Below are 22,249 nucleotides of genomic sequence, written 5' to 3'. Positions count from 1 at the left end.
AACTCTATTCCACATACAAAGCTGGGAGATGAGGCCATCATTAAAAACTCACTTTATGTAAAAATTAAAAACTTACTTTATGTAAAAAATACTTAACAATGTAACATAACTACATTATTGCAGTAGTAATCTACTTTTCTAAATGATAAAAGCAACGAGCGAGGCTGCAGGGAGCAGAAATGTAAACTTAACAGGTCTTGGCTACCAACTGGCTGAAGCAGCATCAGGCAAGACCAACACTGTCAGACCCACATAAGTCAAATCATGTTCTCCTCATTCCATTAAAAACTTTCAGTTGTTCCTGGTAAGTTTACATGACTACTTACTGTTCACAGCATGCTTGCAATGCAAGTAACTGTTCAATGCATATTACTGGCATGACCGCAATTACAGGGCACACCAAGAGGAATAAATGCAGCCAGTCTAACTAACACTACAGGCAGCAGAATCCTGTAGATCTAATTCTTAATGAGTTTTTTTAGTCATTAATAGGAATATTAAAAATTGGCAGAATTTCTTTGTGGTCTAATTATAGACTGTGCAGAGAACACTTAGGAAGTGTTGAAAGACCAGTGGAGTTCTCTTGTTCTCCACATTCGCACTTGTGCTATTTACTTCTCCCGCTCTTCTTGAACTCGGTGCAGCCGTTTATTCTGGAGCTGTGTATGTCTTGAAACGGTGGATACACCATCCACAAACTTGGTCTTGAAGAGGACATTTGCATTGCTAAACATTCCATCCTTCAAGGACACCACAATAAACTAAAAGAAACGAGAAAGCTTAAAGTAAATACTGCCATCCAAATAAAGACTTTACAGAGCAATGGAAAAGGCTTCAAAATGAGGATTCCCTTTACCACCAAGATATTAGCCAAATGAAGTAATTCTTTAAAAAAAATAAAAATATTTTATATGTCAGCAGAATGTGCTGCACAGGTTAACATAAGCCTGCAGGACAAGCATTTTCTGCTGCTAATGCTGTACCACTCTGTCCTTATTCCCTGGCTTACAGGCCCCGATACAGAACATCTGCTCATGGTGATGGTGCACCCATCACTGAAAAAGCCCTTGCCACAAATGTTGTAAGAATACAGGATCTTCCATTCACTGCCTAAAGATACTGATAACAAACATTTCCCCTCCAACCCTTAATTTGGAAAGCTCGTACCACCAGAGTAGATGTCACTTGAAGTAGTATGTTTCTTCCCTTCTACAGATTTTTTTCATGCACAGGCTGCATCATACAGAGATTCCACTAGTGCCTGGCTTGTTTCAACAAGGTCAAAAATGAAGTATTTACAAAGCTCAGGTTAAAGAATACTAGGTTAAAAATCACCTGAGAATATGGGTAATGCCTGAAATCGATCATGGGCCCCTCAGTTCAAGAAGGACAGGGACCTGCTGGAGAGAGTCCAGCGCAGGGCAACTAAGATGATTAAGGGAGTGGAGCATCTCCCTTATGAGGAAAGACTGAGGGAGCTGGGTCTCTGTAGTTTGGAGAAGAGGAGATTAAGGGGTGACCTTATTAGTGTATATAAATATATAAAAGGGGAGTGTCACGAGGATGGAGCCAGGCTCTTCTCAGTGGCAAACAATGATAGGACAAGGGGCAATGGGTACAAACTGGAACACAAGAGGTTCCACTTAAACTTGAGAAGAAACTTCTTCTCAGTGAGGGTGACAGAACACTGGAACAGGCTGCCCAGGGAGGTTGTGGAATCTCCTTCTTTGGAGACATTCAAAGCCCACCTGGACACGTTCCTGTGTAACCTTATCTAGGTGTTCCTGCTCCGGCAGGGGGATTGGACTAGATGATCTTTTGAGGTCCCTTCCAATCTCTAGCATACTGCGATACTGTGTGATATCACAGATACTCTTCCCTGTTGCTACCTCATATTTAGCCATTGCAGCAATGGCTTACATCAAAACATAATGCTTTGAAGTTTCACAGGTGCCACATCATCAGTTCAACTTCCAGTTGAAACAACTTACAAATACATCTCTGGAATAAAATACAGAATATTTTATTCTCATGCCACTGAAGAGCTGAGATTCTTCAGTGGCAGACTGCCTCTAAAAATAATAAAAGGCATAAATAGATGATCACAATAGTTTCAAGATCATACCTGTGACTGTTTGAAATGAGTATAAAGCATCTGCCCAATATTTTGGGTATGAGAGAGATCAAGGGCTGCATCCACTTCATCCAAGATGTAGATTGGGGCAGGGTTGAAGAGAAGCATAGATAATATCAAGGACAAGGCCACCAATGATCTAATATACAGAACAAGAAAGTTATGAAAGTTACGTTTTACCCTCTTGTTTGAGAGGATTTGGCTGAGAAGAACGATTGTTTGGTAGTAACAAAATGTTCTCGCAAAGGCAGATTCATGCAATGAGTTCTGAAGAAGCAGAAGCAGCTTCTTCCGTAACTTCTGACTTGTGAACATGTAAAGCCGTCTGCAGAAATAACATATTACTTACTGTCTTACAGGAAGATCAGGTCCTGCTGTTGCTTTACCAATTTTCAATTCTGAGTTTTGCAGTGCTATTTTTCAATGTACAGTCCTTGAAGCATTCTGCCCTTGATAAAGTTATATATCTGTCTCACCTCTTCCTAAATTCTGTTTCTGTAATTCTGTTAGAGTTTTCTTAGAAAGAAGCACACAGAGCTACTGTGTAGGGTAGCACTGGAGAAGGAAACTGTCACTGTGACACTACTTTCGACACTGGGGCAGAGCTTATTTATATAGGTATTTTAGATTACAACCCAAATGCTGCAGCATTTAATTCAACACTACTTCAGTAGTACCTGGAATCTACTGCCGTTTTCTTACCACTCAATTTTTCTGTTATTTCTCCCTGGAATAAAAGCTTGTTATATGCAAAATAAAGCATTGTCTTAAGTCAGATTCCTCTTTGAGCTGAACTGAATTAATAATCTTTTCAATATCAAGTCAGGTTGGAAGAAGACAAGAGTCCCTGACTTGAGCAGGGAAAAAGATTCACTTTTTGGATTTCTGAACTATAATTAGCTAGATATATGAACTATACACATACTGCAACAGAAAATAAGCAAACAAAACCTCCACAAAGTTCACCAACCTTTGTCCTCCACTAAGTTCTGTTAAGTTTTCCTTCCAGGTATTTCCTAAGGCAACTCTGAACTCCAGACCATCCAAGACATTCTGGGTTTTGGTGGGTGCTAGCATAGCTTTGGCTCCCGGCAGAAGCAATGAGAAAATTGAACTAAAGTCTTTATTCACCTAGAAGTTAGACAAGAAAAGGTACATCTACATGGTCTGAATCAAGAGCACAAGCAGCTAAGAAACTTAGTGGTAAGCTACACTATGCTCTAGTCATTTTGCCCAATTTGACCAAATGGCTTCTTATGTCTTGAAGATTTGTACGTTCAGGAGAGTGAGAAAATATATTAGCATATGGAATCTTCGATTTTCTCTGTACTGAAAAGAGAAGCAACACCGAAGGATCAATATACAACACCTTACACTAAGCGTTTTAGAAGGAGCAAATGAAAGAAATACTGGAAGTCTTTATGTTATCAGACAAGGAAATGGTTATGCTCTACCTCAGCTTTATTAACTGATAAATTATGATTTCTCCCAACTAAAGGACTAATAAAAATATAAGCACCTTGTAAGAGGCCTACACTGGCATCCTTCCCACTCCTTTTCTTCACAGAATTACTTAAGCAATGCCCAGGTACTGGATAGGATGCAACTTTGTCAACATAGATTAGGATTTCCTAAGCCAAGGGACATACCTGAGAACACACTTACTCAACCATCCATGATGCTGTTAAATGCAATTCACTAGTTTTTTGCCAAACATGATTTTGCACTGAAAAGGTACCACTTTTTCAGTGATACCTCGTTATACGGGCAATTAAATTAACAATTGAAACCGATCATTCATTTGTGAGCAATTTAATCTGATACAGTTGGTCTTCTCAAAGGCCAAAAAGCGGCACTTTTCCTGGTACAGCAGATAAGAATGTGTCAAGAACTTTCCATGTAGAAAGTGAAAATTTTATACTTTCATTGTAGTTCATGATATGGGAAAACTAGTAAGAAGGCAGAGTGCTTAGATAAGAGAAAATTCAGGTGTTGCTCTAGCAGTATTACCTGTCCTTTCACTGACAGAAACAATGACTACACTGAAACAGATTTTAACTCTGGTCAAACACTGATTTATGAAAAAAAAAAAAAAAAATAGGCTGTATCACTGTTTTGTCCAGCTTCCATGTGAGAGAATTATTTCAGCATGGCAGTTGCTAAACCTTTCTTAAATTTTTGTGGGCCCCAATAGGGAACGGTAAAGTAGTTTTGTACGTTTAACTGTATCTTTACGATTATCAGAGAACTGCAGTGTTATTCTAAATGAGATGGACCAGGGGAAATTAAATGGTTGTTTTGTAATTTAAATAACAGGAAAGGAAGATTATTTCTGAAAAGAGACATTTTCTTTTTTTTTTTCCCCCTTTTGAGATATGCACAACAGTGATCTAGAGATAAATCTGATCCTCTGCTAAACTGAGAAGATCTCAAGTGTCATACCTTTTCCCATGCCGTATGTAAAGTTTCAATTTTCCTCTGGTCAAGGTCGGCGATAGCTGAAAGAATTTTTATCTTGTCATTCTCCACAATTCTTTTTTTCCTCAATAATTCATTGTACTGGTGCAAAGAGAAGAAAAGATTGCTTTCAATGAACTTTGTGCTCAAGTATGTTTTGTCCTAATCCTACAGTTTCACTGTTTATCAGTTTTGCAACTATGAAATAGCCATGAGCCACAAGATTTGAAATCCAAAGCATTCATTTAGGTGTATTCTGTATTTAAGTTTTAGGGTATTACTTGCAAATTAAAACATTAGAATTTTCAACAATTGCCCGTGGGGAAGCCCAACATTATTCTGAAAGTTGTACTTCCTTTTCAAATTAATCATGTTTCGTTTGCTTTTTCACAGAAGAAAGGATGCTTCTGGAGGCTGGTGGGAAGAACAGGCCAATTCTAATCATGAAACAGTATCTGGAAAGTTCAAGCATCAGTCAGTGGACTATTTTTGAGACAGGACTGGAATAACCTCAAAATAGATGAAGTCAAGGCAACCTCAGACCACCTTCAAGCTATCATTCTATGATTCTATCATGCTTGAAGACAAACATTTATTTTGACCTGCAACATTTAATAAAGTATATAATTCTCAGATACTATTATAGATACCACAAACCTTGCCTAATGTTTCTGCTGCCAACTTAGGGTGGACTGGGGTAGGGAGAAATTAAATTACTCTCTTTACCATCCAAAGTCAAGGTTATGCATAACCTTGAAAACTAGTGCACAGGTGAAGTATTCAAAAGTTTAAGATCAGTATGAAAGATATAACAAAAAGTTTTCTGCTATCTCATAGTTTTATTTTTTTGTGTATTCAGAAATGGACCATATTAAGATACAAAGATAGGTTATATGTAATACTGCATACTCAACCTGCCTAGTCTTTATAGGTTAAACCACAGAATGCTTACCTTCTCTTCTGTATCAGAAAGCATAGACATAGCTCTCATGTTCACATTCCTCTCCAGTTCCTGTTTTGTCTCCTGAATTTTCTGCAGCTTCTTATATGCTTGTTTAGGATCGTTTTCTTTGAAATCATAGGGTGTGTGTGGCTGACCAAAAAGATGTTTCTCTGAAGCTATCCACTTATGCTCTTTCAGCATCCTGGTCACCTGTAAGCAAGAAGCTTTGTTGATGTTTTGTGTTTTGTGGGATTGAGTTTGTTTTGTTTTTTTCCCTTATCAAATGTGAATCACTTTAAAAAAGAAAAAAAAACCAACATCCTGATATCACAACATTAATTATTCTATGCCAATAAGGCATAGGTGTTTAGCTTTATAATGCTTTGTATGATTTCCAAGACTGTGGATGATGCAATGGAGCTTTCACATCATAATTACTTGGAATATGTTTTTCTCTATATGTACTAAGCCACTGTCACTAAATCTTGGGGTTAGCTTCTTTAATTAGTTACTTAATTTGTCAGTCAGAATGCTCTTCTCATTGACCACTATCACACTGTAATCTACTCTCTATCAGTCCTTATTGATAAGCTTTATTACAGTTTCCAGCCCTCTTCCTGGGATAAAACTTTTCACAAAGAGCTGCACAAGAGCAAAAATGAAGAACAAAAAGGCTATTTCCTTTGCACAGCTTCACAAGATGCAAGGAAAAGTACAGTTCTGAAATACCTTGGCAGCACCATCAGCAGCCCCCTGTTGATGTTTCTTGATGCTGTGCTCTAATTCTTTAATTTTAAGCTGTAATTCATTATTTTGTTCTTTGCATTTTGCTATCTCTGCACGTTTGGCTTTAATTTCTTTATCCTGTGACATAATTAGTTCCTTTTTCTTGTCCAGCTCCTCCTTAGATCTCTCTACAGATTCCTGAAAAGTAAATCAAATAACCATTTATTAGCTTATTTAAAAGGCTGCTGTTGGACAGTAGTTAGAAGAGAAGGACACAAAAAGAAGAGAGGGAAAAAAAAAAATCACGTGTGACAAAGAAGCCAAAAAGTAACTACCTTGTCTAAACACAGAGTGCTGGTGAGAAAATCCAAACAACAAAATACACATTATAATTTCAGCTTTAGGGGATCATACCTTCAGTAACATCAAAACAGATAATGAAACAGTATTCACTTTTACCTTTGTCTTAGACACCTCAGCTTCCATAGCATTAACTTGTTCCTGATAGTGTTTGATTGCATTATCTGCAGCCTCTATCTGATGTTTATAGGAGGTATGTTCTTTTTCTAGCTCTTTAAGTTCCAGAAGTAAAGCTTCAAGCTCCTAGAGCGATGTTTTCAAATTAAACAGAAATAATTAAGATTCAGTGTGATGTTCTAAATGCTGTAGAAGATGAACAGTGCCCCATTCTTCTGCCAGGGGGCAATCCCACACAAAACCAAAAAACCTGAAGTGAAAAACCTACAACAAAATACAACAACAGCAACAAAAAAAGGCACCAGCAATTTCTATGTCAGTGACTACAGATTAATATATTAACTTCCAAAACTGAGAGTATTAAAAATTTAGGAGAATCAAATTTTATGATTACTGCAACATTGAGAAAAGTGCCAACAAATTTAAGTTTTACCTGCTGCTTTTCTCTCACTTTTTGGCCTGAATCCTCTGCATTTTTCTTGGCATCATGTAGCTGCATCTTGGCATTTTTCAGTGCTTTTTTACATTCTGATTCTGCATTTTTCATTTTATTTTCCAGTAGACTGTATTTATTTTTTGCTTCCTGATGTCTCTCTTCAATTTTCTTTAATGTCTCTTCACACTCCGCTGAATCAAGAAATATAGTACAGAGATTGGGCATCATTCTTACCTTTAAATTCAAATCCTAAACTCCAACTGAAATAAATTTGTCTTGCCTCTAACAGAAAAGAGTTCTTGCATGTTTGCTAGTTACTAAGTGAGCTATTTCAATGACTATTTTAAGACAGTGTGCTGTTAACAGTTACTGGTAGGGCACCAAATAGGCCAGTCATTAAAACAGGGCTAGTGTATGCCAAATCACACAACCAAGAAGTAATTAATTAAATGGTTACCTAGTAAGATAGCACTTCATACCTAGAATACTATATGTCTACATATGAATCACTTCTATCCATCTTTTTCCTCTACAAGTTTACTTATTGCTGCATTTGCTTCCATTTACATTTTTCCTTAGCTATACAAACAATACTTCTTTCCAATGTTTTCTTGCTATGCAAACTATTTATATGGCTAACCTTAAATAACTACAGAAACAGCTCGGAAAAAAATACAGATTACTCAAATATGGGATTAAATCCAATTTAAAACATCTCTGTAAAGCCATTTTCCCTTTTATTATAACATTTAAAACACTTAAGAACATAACCTTTACTACAAGAGAATGGCTGATCTTATGTGAATCACCTCTGTGCAAGTCTATTCAGACTACGTATTTGTTAAAAATTCAAAATATGAAGATAGTATTTTCAAAGTGAAAAATATCTTTTTCTTGGCCAAAGATTCTGCTACTGAAACAGCCAGATCCATCTCAGTATCAGCAAACAGTTTTCAGTTAAAAGATTCAGAACATATTCGTCACCAGTGGTTTTCTTCAGGGCAAGCAGCTCTTCCTCATGTTTATGATAAGCACTTTGCTGAAGCTTCATTTCCAACAGCTCTGCTTGCTCACAGTTCATCTCCCACTGCTGCTTCAGTTGTTGGTACCTTTGAAGACAGTAATGATACACACTGCTATAATGAAGGGTACCGAGCATTTCCATTTCAAAGTTGAAATAAGGATATACAGAAACAAGTAAATACCTATATTTCTATTCTAAGGTGAGAAACAGTGATGACTGTAGGACGAATAAGCTTAAATGCATGAAAATAGTACAGCTGCTTTAATAGTAATGGTAAAATTTGTAGGTAAGTTATTATATATGTAGCTCTTGGTTATGGAGCCCTGGTAAGATATACTAAAAGCAAACAAATGCAACACATGGAATTCAGCAACAATTCAGAGGTCGTGTTTTTCAAAGCAGCAGCATGACAGATGCCAAGCTGAAGCATTAAGGTAAAAAAAAATACCTAAAAGGTCAAAATACGACCTCTTGGTCATATTGCTGGAAGTCTATTTGCTGGAACTCATACCAATTTGAAAACCAAATCCAGCTGGCAGATAACATATTACATAACACTACCTCCTTGAGGGATTTTTACAGAATTGACTAAACATAGAATCATAGAACAGTTAGGGTTGGAAAGGACCTTAAGATCATCAAGTTCCAACCCCCCTGCCATGGGCAGGGACACCTCCCACTAAACCATATCACCCAAGGCCTTGTCCAACCTGGCCTTGAACACTGCCAGGGATGGAGAATTCACAACCTCCCTCGGCAACCCATTCCAGTGCCTCACCACGCTAACAGGAAAGAATTTCCTCCTTATATCCAAGCTAAACTTACTCCATCTTTAAAAAAGATCTTTAGTATCTGAATAGATGAAAAATCAGACATACTTAGAATTATTTAAATCATTATAGTAGCATCACTCAGATATTCCCCTTTATTCTTTATTTCCTTGGGAGAAGAATAAGAGCTATCACAAACTGAACTTCTCTATGGGTGTTACAAGATATGGCTAGAACAGATCCATTATTCAGTGGACTTCATGAAACACTGGAAAACTTTGATGTGGTTTCAAGTAGACATCATTGCACACCTTTTTTCCCCTCCCTGTACTAAGCAAAACAAAATTTTCTTGCATGTGCTGTTTAAAAACTAGATTTGCTTGCTTGAAAATAGTATTAGGGAAAAGGGGGAGGAGAGGTAGGAGTGAGGAAGGGAATTACTTTCTGCATACTGCACTCTCAAGAGGCCCTATGCCCTCCAAAAATATTTATATTATACTTATTCAGTCACATAAATGGGATATGGGAATATTTCCCATAATATGGGAAAACCATACTCATCAGCGACATTCTTCAAGCGTTCCAGCTCATTTTCTACAAAGTGAAGTTCAGATTTCTTAGTTTCAAGTTCTGTTTCAACAGCTTTAATTTCCTGAAGCCCAGCCAACACTGATACAGCCTTTAAGCTCGCACCTGCGTGGTGGAGAAAAAAAAAAGAAAAAAGGCAAAGTCAAGCTAATAGGAATTAGGACTAATGGATTCCACACTGGAAATAGCAAATTCTAAACGTTAATAATTATGCAGGTTGATGATTTGTTTTCATTACAAAACAGAAAGGCAGCTAGGCTAAAGTTACAGTAGCTCTCAGTGGAGAAGACTACCTGTTAAGAGAACTGAGTTCTGCATACTCAGTACTATACATGCATTTCTTGTGAAATCAACTAGCTTTTCAAAATTACCTCAAATTATTAATTATGTGTAAAGTGATAACTTTCAATTCAAAAGTACCTGGATTACTTTTAAAAGTGCTTGAATTCAAAGCAACCTTCCAGGAGAATTATATAGGCAAATAAGACTTAAGTTTTTAAAATCTAAAGTGTTTTATGCAAATAGTTCACCATTATTTTTTTCCTTAGTCTAACCTTACTTGCGCTCAAGACTTAACAAATCTTTGCTCAAACACATCATATTATCCCCAGTATAAGTCTAAACAAAAAGTATAAGTCTAAACAAACAAACACATCATATTATCCCCAGTATAAGTCTAAACAAAAAGATTATTGTTCATTTTTTTAAAAAGCATGCAGAGCAGTAAACAAATCAACAGACACACAGTAGTATTATATGAATAAAATCAGTAATTGCCTCCATGCAGAGTGCCCTGGGGGTCAAATATATCTCCATCAAGTGTAACGCTTCTTGTTATTATCCTTTTGTCAAAGGTAACTTTCTTAGCACTATCCATATCATTACAGATCAGTGTTGTTCCAAAGACATATTCCATTGCTTTCTGCAGTTCAGATCCATATTGAATTAGAGAAAGGGGTAAATCCAAGTTACTACAACCAACCTAAAAAATCAGATGAAATACAATCAGTATGCCTTAAGTTATGAGAATTTTCAGATTTGTCTTTTTTTTTATTAAAAAAACCCTTTCTAAAAACATTACATTTTAAACCAATCTTTTTAAAGTGGAATAATTGATATCCATTTAACCATCACATAGCTGAAAGGATACAAAGGAAAAGAAATAAAGATACCCCCAAGCTCTATAGAAATCCTTATTAGGATAACCATTGAGAAGCCCACATTTTTAGCAAAGAAACAAAATTAAAAATCTACACAAGCAAAATAATGTAAACAGTGTATTTATTTACATACCAAGGTTTGGGCCAACTCTATCTTCTCTACACTAATACACCTGGTCAAAATTTTGTTTAGGGGAATGATGGTGTACCGATGCTTTAGTTCACCCTTTCTCAAAAGCTTTTTGCCAGTAACCTCAAAAAGAAGAGTTACAAATAACTGAATACATAACTGATTTTGTAAAGCAAGACAATAGGGCATTGCAAGGTGAATATATAGTTGCCATTAACTGTGCATGACACTCTTGACCCAATTCAAACACATACATGGGTCCAAACCACTCTTAAGCATTCAGTAAGAACCCTGAATCACACCACCTCATCTCAAAATTCAAGTTCTGTATTAAAGTAGTAAACATACCTCTGTGTCCACAATAATGTTATAGAGTTTCCCACCAGCCACTGCTTCTAGGGCTTTTGATTTGGACAGATCTTCCACTGTGATACAAGAGACAACTAGGCCTTTCACATGGTTGGGATTCCAATTCTTTTCTGGATCTCTTAAAATAAATTTAAGTTACGATAATTACATGTTTGTTTCTCTTCCACACATATTATAAAAAATTACACTTAAAAACTCATACTGCTTATTATACTGGTATAAGAAATTCTAAACGCCATGAGGAAAAAACCCACAGAAAATGGTTAAATTAAATACTTCAGGGCAAGAGACTTTCCAATAGTCAGTTACAGAGTCATTAAAAGAAAAGCAAGAGCTAATCAATTGATGGAATTACCCTGTAAGTCTCATAAGCCACACTTAAATTCCCCAAAAAGCATTTTCAAATGTCTTGAGGTTTACACTGAGATCTTACCTGTATTCAAACCGTAGAAGAGGAAACTTTGCTATGAAGCCTACATGCAACTCTTTCAGACGGCTGATATCATTGGTCAATGCCTTCTTTTTTGCTAAAAAGGCTGCTTCTTTTTCTTCTAAAGAGTTGAACACAAGCAGTAGACAAACATCCAGAGCACAGAAATCTATTAGCTTAAAAAATGGTACACTACACTGCTTACCTGCATATGTCGACAATACTTAATTGAAAGACTTTCTAAAATTCTTTGTAAATTTCCAGTTTAGGCAAATTAATATCACAATACTGAAAATTGAAAGAAAGAGTTTAGAAGTCTGATGTGCTTCTTTAAATGTCATTCTGGATTATCCATTTACAGTTTCAAGTAGCTTCTGCTACACATTTACCTGGGATGAGAAATGAACTGTAAGAAGTGTTTTAGCTAGGAAAAACAAGGAAAGAGTGGGAAGGTTGGGCACTCTTTCCGTCTAAATTTTAGATGGAATTTAAATTCTCCATCAACATTTGACCTAAAGTTTATAAAACTGAATTATTTTAAACTGTTTTCTCTGGAAGGCAAGAGCTTGCACAGCTTTGACCAGAGAAATTTCTTTCTGCATCAAAGAAGCATACTTGGTTTTTCAGTTCCTTCTTCTGTTGGGTCTGGAGGGGTTGGTATTAACTTCCCCCGTAGCAGCTCTCACAGTGCTGTGCATTTCTAGCAAAAAAGGTGTTGATAACACACCAGTGTTTCAGCAACTCCTGAGCAGTGAATCACACTGCATCAAGGTTGTCCCTCCAAAATGTCTTCCAAAGGCTAGCAGGCTGGGGTGTGGGCAAGTCTGGGAGCTGACAGAGCTAGGACAGATGACCCAAGTGATATTCCATACCATATGGTATCATACTCAGCAACAAAAGCCAAGAGAAATGAGAAGGGGAGAAAGCGTTCCTTACTAAGGCGTTTGTCTCTGAGACAGACCACTACACTGGGAGAGAGAAGCAAGAACATGTTGAGAGTAGCAATTCTGCAGACACCAAAGTCAGTGAGGAAGGAGGGCAGGAGGTGCTCCAGGTACCAGAGCAGAGATTCCCCAGCAGTCCGTGGTGCAGACCACAGTGGGGCAGGCTGTCCCCCTGCAGCTCCTGGGAGGTCCATGTGGAGCATATATCCATCTGCAGCCTGTGGAGAGCCCCATGCTGGAGCAGGGGATGCCTAAAGGAGGCTGTGACCCATAGGCAGCCCACAGGTGCAGGCTCTTTACAGGACCTGTGGGGGACCCATGCTGGAGCAGTCTGTTTCATGAAGGACTGCACTTTGTGGGAGGGACGCATGCTGGAAGTTTATGGGAGACTGTCTCCAATGGGACAGACCCCACACTGGAGCAGGGAAAGAATACAAGGAGAAAGAAGCAGCAAAGATGTGCGCTGAACTTACTACAACTCCATTCCCCAACTCCTTGGGGGGTAAGAAAGTAGAGGATTCAGGAGTTGAGCCCAGGAAGAAGGAAGGGGTGAAGGGAATTGTTTTAAGGTTTGTTCCTATTTGCAATTTTCCTACTCTGATTTGTGAATGGCGATAAATTATTTTTCCCCATGTTGAGGCAGTCTTGGCTGCCACTGGTGAATAATATCTCCCTGTCCTTATCTTGACCCAAGAGCCTTTTGTTTTATTTTCTCTTCCCTGTTCAGCTATCGACAGAAGTGACAGAGAGGCTTTGGTGGGCACCTGGTGGCCAGTCAGGGTCAACCCACCATGCTTTTCCATTTCTTTTCAGATTCCCCCAAAATTATATACCAGAAGTCTGTACAGACCATCATAGTTCAGGTTCTTCATTTGGTTCTCTATTTTTTCTTTTGTTTTTCTGACAGCTTCAAACGCTTCTTTATCTTTCTTGTACTCTTCATCCATGTTTTTAACTTCAAATTGTTTTGTCTTTAATTCTTGTTGGGCATAGCTCAACTTCATTTGAACCTGTAAGCAGTAAGAAAATACATAAACAGAAAATCGTCAAAGAGACTCTTGCAGGTGCAGATTTAGAACACTTGTACTAGCAAGGTGCTTATATATTTTGTTGGAAATTTTCACTGGTTGCAGAAATGCCAAAAAAACAGCCTTTCCAAAGTGCATATGCAATTTGGAAATAAGATACTATAACTTGTGCAAGCACATGAACAGTTTGAGAAGAAACAAGGTAATGTGTGACACAACTTCTCCCAAAATAATTTTTCCCTAAGTGAGATAAGGTATGCTTTCAACTTTGAAATCCACTGTGAGAACTACCCCAGCAGAGATTTTCTACCTTAAAAGAAGTAGTGATGTGTCATGTGACTAGCACACAATTTAACCAAGGAAAAAATAGTTTCTTCTGAGCATTCTATTCCCAGTCTCAGGCTTTTTTATTTCAATTCCAGTAAATTTTACTGTAGAAATGTCTATAGTATGAATGTGTATCATAGACAGAAGTCTTAGTTTCTTTTATCTAATACTGTCAGTCATTTGAGTACAAGAGTTCTACTTTATGTTTCAAATGCCAGTTTCTATACTCCCTCACAGCAATGTTACAGCTTTTCCCTATCGGTGTATATCTATGTGAAGGTATTTTTCTATTTTTATCAAAACAGTCACCTTAATGTATGCCACCTTGCAAAATATCTGGCATAGATATTCTGTAAATCTCTTCACTGATCTTTCAAGAGTGTCTCATTTGTTTTCCAGGCAATTTTCAGAAGAAGGAGGAAAGTTGGTCTGAAATAGGCAGAGCTTTTATTCTTACCTGTTTAGCTTCTGTTGCTGCTTGGCTGATTTCAATTTTGCAGGTCATCATCTGCTTAGAAAGAGTACCTTCTTCCCCATCACCACTGCTGGATAAGCTAGCAGACACAGCATTAAGCTGTGCTGCAGTTAAAGCTTTTGCATATTTTTCACTTGCTTCCTGTAAAGCATTTAGTTCTTTCTTTATCTTCTTTACTTCCTCCTCCTTTAACAGAAACGCTTCAAAATCCTTTGGCAAAATAAAAAACAATAAAGGAAGAGAGAACCTGAGTCCCACTAACTCTAAATTCATGTTGCTCAGATGAGGAGATATGAGTAGTTTAACCAACTACATTTCTATGACCCTTTGTCAGATTTTGTGATCTTAGAATTTGTTTTGTTTCCAAGTACATTCATGCCTCACGAGTACACTGAAGATCTACAGAAAGAGACAACAGCTGCCCAAGAACTAGGATAAATAGCTCTTTCTTCCCTATATCTAAAAAGTAGGGTATTCAGTGCTGCTCTTGCATAAAAAAAAAACAACAAAAACAAACAACTCCATCAACTGTCAGAAATATGCAGAGATTTTTCCTTTAATTTTAAGAACACCACAGACCCAGAAAGCATAATCCTTTTGAAGCTATAGGGATCTATCCTGAGCTTAACAGAAGTTCTCAATAATAAAAAACTTGCTTTTTCTTTATATATGCATCACATTCGTCACCAATGGGAATCAATACCTAGGCCGCAAAAATCAAACAATGCCCTTACTATTTGTTTCTGGTTTCCTGATATAATTCTCGCCAATCATAGGATTTCTTATCATAATAGGCAAGAAAAAACAGCTGTCCCCCTCAGAGAGTTAATTTAGTGTTTAAAGAAAATGATACACAAAGGTCTTACCTCCTCCATATTTTTCACCAGTTCTTTACGTTTAACCTCTTCACTTTTTAAGTTTTGCTTCTTGAGATTAAGGGCACTTTCTGCCTTAGTATAAACTCTCTGGGTTTCTGCAAAAGCCTCTTCCAGTGAATAGAGCACACCACCAACTTCCTACAATAAGAAACAAAGGTAATTTAATTTAGCCTAAGAAACAAGCACAGTATTTGTAACATTTCTTTTTCTATTCACAGCTATATATAATATCTGATCAAGCAGGCAGTTAGACTCCAATGCAAACAGCTCAGAACATCTCTTCCCTCTGAAATCTAATCTAATTGAAGACACTACTGAAGACCCATATCATGGGGCAATGTCCCTGGACAAAAGCTGCATTTATAGGCATATAAAGACCCTGTGGACAACCTCTATCTAACCAAATCTACTGCCCCCAAAAGTAGGTCAGTACCAGTCTGCATTGAACAAGAGTTTTCTACTTGAAGTGTATAACTTTTGAGACATCAACAAAAAGGGAGGGAAAAAAGAAAAATCTGTCAAAATTTAACATTAACTGTAGAGTGGAAACATTAGGGCACTTTCTATTCTTCAGCTATTATTCATATACAGCAATTGGAAGCAAAGCATTTTGGACAAATGAAAACTTTAAACACATGTATTTTAGATGATGGCTAAAAATGACAGTAAGTAGTGTATAATCTAGACAACCCACCAGACAATAAGAATTCAAGAGTATATTATCTGCAAAAAATATTTCCCTTCTCACAAAACTCTTATATTCAAACAAGCATGATTGTTCTCACTTACATTATCCCTTTCTTTTTTCATCTTCAGTATTTCTTTATTAAATTCTCTCTGCTTCTTTTCATTTTCAGCCATTGATTCTTGAAGCTCCTTCACAGCAGTCTGTATTTCCTTTAATGCCTCAGCAGAGGATACTTGTGCCTCTTCAGCCAAAGTAAACTCATAAGCTATAGTGAGGCGGCTTAAAATTTCTACTGTTCCTGTTAGTTTTTGGTATTCTAGATAGGCTGAACGATCCTGAAAAGACACCAATCAGAAAAACTTCTAAAATTTGATGGAAAATATTAAGTAGGACAGCTACAGAAATCTTCTAAGCACTTCTACTAAAATTCTTACCTAACCCAATACTCAATTCAATTGACTGTACAACAGAAGTATCACTTGACAACTTCTTTGTTGGTGGTGCTTTGTGGGGTTTGTTGTTTGGGTATTTTTTTTGTGGGTTTGTTTGGGGCTTTTTTTTTGGTTTGGTTTTTTTTTTTTTTTTTTAAGAACTATTATATGCTTTTATCTTCTACTTTTATCTAGTTCTCTTATTTTCTTCCATCTCCCTACATTCCCTTCTAGGATTTCCTAAAAGTCCTGAATGTCACATTTTCTGTGTTGGACGGATTTATTTCTCTTAAAAAAGAAAACATGCTGTTGTTTTAGCCACCATACACCACATGGTGTCACCATGACACCACATTTTAGCCACCATGGTTCAGGGTAGCCAAAAATATTTTTTGTCAGTAAAGGGCCCTACTTTTCTTGTAGTTTTTCCATACCTCTTTCAGTTTACGTAGCGTTGGAGTGATAGTCTCATCTAAGGCCTGAAACACAAAACAGATTATTTATATTCTGATTTTTAAAACTCTTATATCTAAACATGACTACCTAGTTCTGGGTACAGGAAATAAATACCTTACAAATAAAAAAACACACTACAATAATTATTCAGTTATCTTTAGCAAATATAAAAGAAAGTATACTTTACAACATGTAGTACCTTATTAATATCTTTCAGTTTGGCTTCTTTCTTCACTATGGTTTTCTGGACAGCTAATTTCTTGCTTTCATACAAACTTGTGCCAGCTGCTTCTTCAATCATAGCTAAAATCTAAAATAAAGCAAAGCAAAGCAACACAGATTTGATGTTTCTTTGACAGGTTCAACTCAGAACTGAATTGAACATGTCCTATCCTTCTGCCATCTTCTTTTTGTCCTTCCCTTCCCCCTTTCCCCCCTCCCCCTGATTGTTGGCATTCAAAATAAATCGGTAAAATTTCTGACAAAAAAAAAAAACAAAAAAAACTTCCAACTTTCTCACCTCTGCTGGCTTCATATTTAGAACTTTGGTAATTTGTCCCTGGTAACAGAAAGATAAAATAATAATGGTGGGTTTTGTACTATGCAATTTTACAAACAAAACTCCCATATCACCACCCATTTTTATATGTCATAAATTCCAAAATGATTTTCCTTATTTTATTTTTTCATGTACAAGGATAATCTGGCTTACTGAATTACTTAGCTCTTGAAATTTTAAATGCATCACGTCTTCACACAGGAAGCTTGAAATGGCCCTTATATCTTAGGCTCATTTTCCACATTCCTGATTACATCTTAAAGGAGTAATGTCCCCTTTTTGTTCTAGTCTTACTGAGTTGATGTTGCATGAGCTCTTAAATCATAAACTCGATTTTTTGAGATTTAGCTCATATGTAACTACAGAGAAGCAGAACAGGTGCAAAACTTCTTCCCCCCCAAGCTGGGACTGTTCCACTTGAAACTGTAGATTCTACTCTGTTTTATTATTCCTTGCAAATATTTCAGTGATTTTTCTAGTCCCTGTGTTGATGTTCATACAGGCTCTTTCAATTGGCCAGCACTTTCTTTTGTTAATTGTAACTTAAGGTATACCAGCTTCATTCAAAAAACTGTCTAATGCTGTCCAATAAGAGCAAAGAAAATCTATGTCTTTTTAGCATAATAATAAAAGCAACACTTATCTGTTAAAGAGACAAAAAGGAAAATAAAATCAGAATGTTTTTGAAAAAAGCTTGCTACATGAGGTCTTGTGATACAAAACATGTATTTTAGGGCCAAACTATGCTGCAATAGAAATCTTAACTATTTAAAGGACATTTCATTTTTACTTGACAAGAAGCTGCTTTTCTCTAATCAGGAAATTAGGTGTTCTACCACTATCTCTCTTGCCCCAAATTTAGTGCAACTTCTGTTCTTTTTTGGACTTTGTAAAGATCCACACAATACCTGCATAATGAGGAAGTGAGGGTTATTGATGTTGAGTCCAATGGAACAGAAAAGATCCTGCACACGAGTGCTGGTAACATTCACACCATTGATAAGATACTTATTTCTACCTCCAATGATAACCTGGAAAGGAAGAGAAATGGAAATAACTTTAAGGATTTAAAAATCACTTGATATTATGAGAATATAAATTGTAATAAACAAAAAACCTGATAAAATAACATATATCTTTGCATACACATATATATCCATACTATGCAGAACATCAAAACAGATCGTATTGGTCTGAGGAAACACTGAAAATATTGTCCTGGGTTCAGCTGTATCAGTTATTTTTCTCCTTCTTAGTAGCTACTGCAGTTCTGTGTTTTTGACTTTAGTCTGAGAACAATGCTGAAGCTGCATGTATCCTCCCTCCTTTTGGACAGAAACAAGAATGATGTTATGTTCGGCAGAGGACTGTCCCAGTGAGTACCTTGATGCAAACTTCCCACCATATAAAGCAGTGATGGGTTTCTGCTAAAACAATTAACAATGAAAAAATTAACAAGGGAGACCTTTTTAGGTGTTGTCATTCAGTACCAGACATAATGCCATCTCAAAATGCTGGTTTCCTCTTCTGTTTATTCAGTCTGATATTTCTGCACTGGTTTATATTTGGATCAGAATTTAAAGTTATTCTTTAAAGAGGTAAAGACTAATGGTGGCATTTTCGGGGTCATCGGTTCTACAGTCTGACACAGAATGTTTTGTTAAATCCCTCGCTTACTTTCGTTCATGAGTGGTCAAATCCGTTACAAAATAGTTCTTGAAAAAACAATAATTACTCCCTATACCTCCATGTTGCCAGTTGCTTTGCTTTCTCACAGCTTCCCATGCCCTTCCTCAATGGCAGAGCATGAGACTGAAAACTCCTTGATCAGCGTGACTTGGCAAAAACTAAAACCAATCATCATTGTTTTCAAACTAATGTCGAAAACACAGCATTGCACTAGCTACTAAGGAGAAAAATAACTCTTACAGCTGAACCCAGGACAAATATCTAACTAAAATATAAGAAAGATGTTTCATTGAGGACAACACTGACAAGAAAATTCCCAAAATCCACAAGTTGTCATTTTTTTGTTTGTTTGGATTGTTTTGGTTTTATCATTATTGTTCTTTAAATTTGGGAGACACCCTAATCAGAAAGATAAAGGCCAGGCTGGACAGGACTTTGAACAACCTGGTCTAGTGCAAAGTGCTCCTGCCCGTGGCAGGGACATTGAGACTAGGTGACCTTTAGGGTCCCTTTCAACTCAAACCATTATATGGTTCTATGATAAAGTTCCTTTGCTCCTAGAGACCAAGTTCAACACACAGTTTATATATTAAGAGGAAAATATTAAAGCAGAAGGAGAAGCCACAAAAGAGAAAACAACATGCTTTCTGAACATGTTTTCATTATTGTTATGTTTCTGTGCAAGTCCATAGAAAACATTACTGATATGATACATTTAACAATATTAAACTAATTTCTTAAAAAATTCCAATTATTTTTATTTCTTTTTTTACCTAGTATGCTAGATTTGCTTCTACAGTTTGTGTTACTACCTACCATGCAGAACAGCACTGCCTCAATTGCAAAAACTCAGGACTTTAATTATTATTTTTTTTTGGTCCTAAAATGGTCACTCTGTTGAGCATGTTAAAAATGTATGAAGGCTACTAAGCAATTCAGATATTAAAGACTCACCTGCCTAGATACGGAGATCTCATCACTGCTTTCAAATCCTAGTGGACTCGCTTTCTTGTCAGAATTATCAAAGATAATAGACACAGTTGCTTTAGTAATTCCAGCTTGCCCATTTTTATAAACTAGGTCATGCAAGTTCGAAGCTCGCACCTAAATTCATAGAACAGGTATACAGAATTTTGAAAGAAACTTCTTACACAGCTTCAGTATGTTACTGTAGATTTTGGAGAAATGAATGAAAAAAAAAAAATCAGATCTAGATATAAGTCAAGAATTTATGTGAGACTAGTGGAGATTGCTAGGCATTGTAAAACCACAGGCAAAGGGTGCCAGTCTAATTTTGGTCACCTTGCTAATTGTTTCTACATGAGATTCCTCACAAAAACTGAACAGATGTTTAAAAAAACCCAACAAACCAGATGGCTGCTTCAGTCACCAATACACAAATACAGCATGGAATCATAGGATGGTTTGGGTTGGAAAGGACCTTAAGATCATCTAGTTCCTAACCCCCTGCCATAGGTAGGGACACCTCACACTAGACCAAGGCTCTGTCGAGCCTTGTACACTGCCAGGGATGGAGCATTCACCACTTCTTTGGACAACCCATTCCAGTGCCTCACGGTAAAGTTCTTCCTTATATCTAACCTGAACTTTCACTGTTTAAGTTTAAACCCATTAACCCTTGTCCTGTCATTACAGTCTCTGATGGAGAGTCTCTCTCCAGCATGCTTCAGATACTGGAAGGCTGCTATGAGGTCTCCACGCAGCCTTCTTTTCTCCAGGCTGAACAGCCCCAACTTTCTCAGCCTATCTTCATACAAGAGGTGCTCCAGTACTGGGCAGGCACAAAGGACTTCTTAGCTCATTATAATACTAAGTGGGGATAGGACATGAATATGTATAGGCGTGTTATGCAGCCTCACGCATATGCATAACTTTAGAGGATAAATATAAAGGGGAAAAGACGCTAAGGAGTGCATGCTTTTGGAGGAGCTATTCCCCATGTGCCTCAGCGCTGAATAAAGCATATCTACTTTACAACTTTAACAAGTTGTGGAGTCTATCTTTGCACCAAAACTGATGTCAGAGCACACATTTTTTCTCGTGAGTAAAGCAAATATATCCTCTTTTAAATAGCAGGCATTGCACAAAACACTTCCTGATAATCAGCTGGCCAACTCTAAAAACCCAATTCAGAAGTGAAAAAGTTAATTGCAAATAAACAAGTTAGTGCATTTATCTGTAAAAATCCTCAGCTTAAGGCTGCTACTGGTGAAGCAGGTTTTTTTAGTGTAAAGTTCTAGGCTGCATTGTACTTTGAGCTACTGTAGTATACTGATGAAACTGTAGTTTAATCTCAGTGTAAGAAGCAAGATTGACTGAGACCCAGTTCTGTCATGAGAAATCCAAATAAACAAACCTATCAGTTTTTTATAGAAGCACCACTTCAGGTCTTCTGTCTGAGATTACACAAGACAGTAATATGAACTGTTGCCGAGAGAAGAAAGATCTTTCTTAAACGACCCCTCAGTCTTTACCTGTGTCATGCTGGTGATTCCCAACAGGAAGCAGATTGAGTCCAAGATATTGGACTTGCCGCTACCATTCAAGCCAGTAATGGCATTGAAAAACGGGTCAAAGTCACGAATTTCTGTCCTCTCAGCATAGGATTTAAACCCGTCAAGAACAATTGACTTGATGTACATCTTCTCGCAGTTTCTCAAGGATCAAAGTATTTAAAAAGTTATCTGGATTATAAAAAAAAATAAATAAAATAAGCAAACGAATCACCTGAACGTATGAGAAAACTGAAAGAACGCATACCTTTTAGAGCAAAAATATCATGCATTTGTACTTAAAATTCCAATTACACCCCAGATCCAGAAAGCACAGAATCCAACAAGTACCTATATTTCAACAACTTTTAGAGATGTGAGTTTACACTATGTTAATCACGACGTTTGTATGGAGACTTTGGCATAACCCTGGTTTCTCACAACAGCAGCCGCCGAAAGAAACGAAAAGGCCCGAGCCTTTAAAAGGGGAGCCTCCCTTTCCAGTCTGCAGGACTGCTACCTCCTCAGCCCCTCCGCATCGGAGCGCTGAAGCCCAGGAAAACGACAGCCTCGGCTAAGACGTTGTGAACATAGCCCCATCCCTGCCCCTGCCGCCA

At 37.2% G+C, this 22,249-nt stretch overlaps 1 protein-coding gene across 1 annotated transcript; it reads right to left on the bottom strand.

Annotated features, from left to right (window-relative positions):
* Positions 1–607: 607 nt before the first annotated feature.
* On the bottom strand, positions 608–21,844 carry SMC2 (structural maintenance of chromosomes 2). The gene is given in 25 exon segments (XM_061368804.1): positions 608–643; positions 645–761; positions 2,126–2,273; positions 3,105–3,265; positions 4,577–4,693; positions 5,544–5,744; positions 6,264–6,458; positions 6,720–6,863; positions 7,171–7,364; positions 8,158–8,282; positions 9,525–9,660; positions 10,333–10,537; positions 10,849–10,968; positions 11,194–11,332; positions 11,648–11,765; positions 13,439–13,598; positions 14,401–14,628; positions 15,285–15,434; positions 16,086–16,319; positions 16,850–16,894; positions 17,071–17,181; positions 17,392–17,430; positions 18,339–18,461; positions 20,074–20,223; positions 21,615–21,844. Coding segments are annotated over 25 exon segments (3,564 nt in total). The 5' UTR covers positions 21,783–21,844.
* Between the last annotated feature and the right edge of the window lie 405 nt (positions 21,845–22,249).

Source organism: Neopsephotus bourkii, unplaced genomic scaffold (genome assembly GCF_033783945.1).
Source record: "Neopsephotus bourkii isolate Nb327-2 ecotype Australia unplaced genomic scaffold, CSIRO-AGI_Nbou_v1 NB_1447, whole genome shotgun sequence".
Classification (NCBI taxonomy): domain Eukaryota; kingdom Metazoa; phylum Chordata; class Aves; order Psittaciformes; family Psittacidae; genus Neopsephotus; species Neopsephotus bourkii.
Note: the sequence above shows the minus strand (reverse complement) of the source record. Positions and strands in the feature narration are given on the sequence as shown.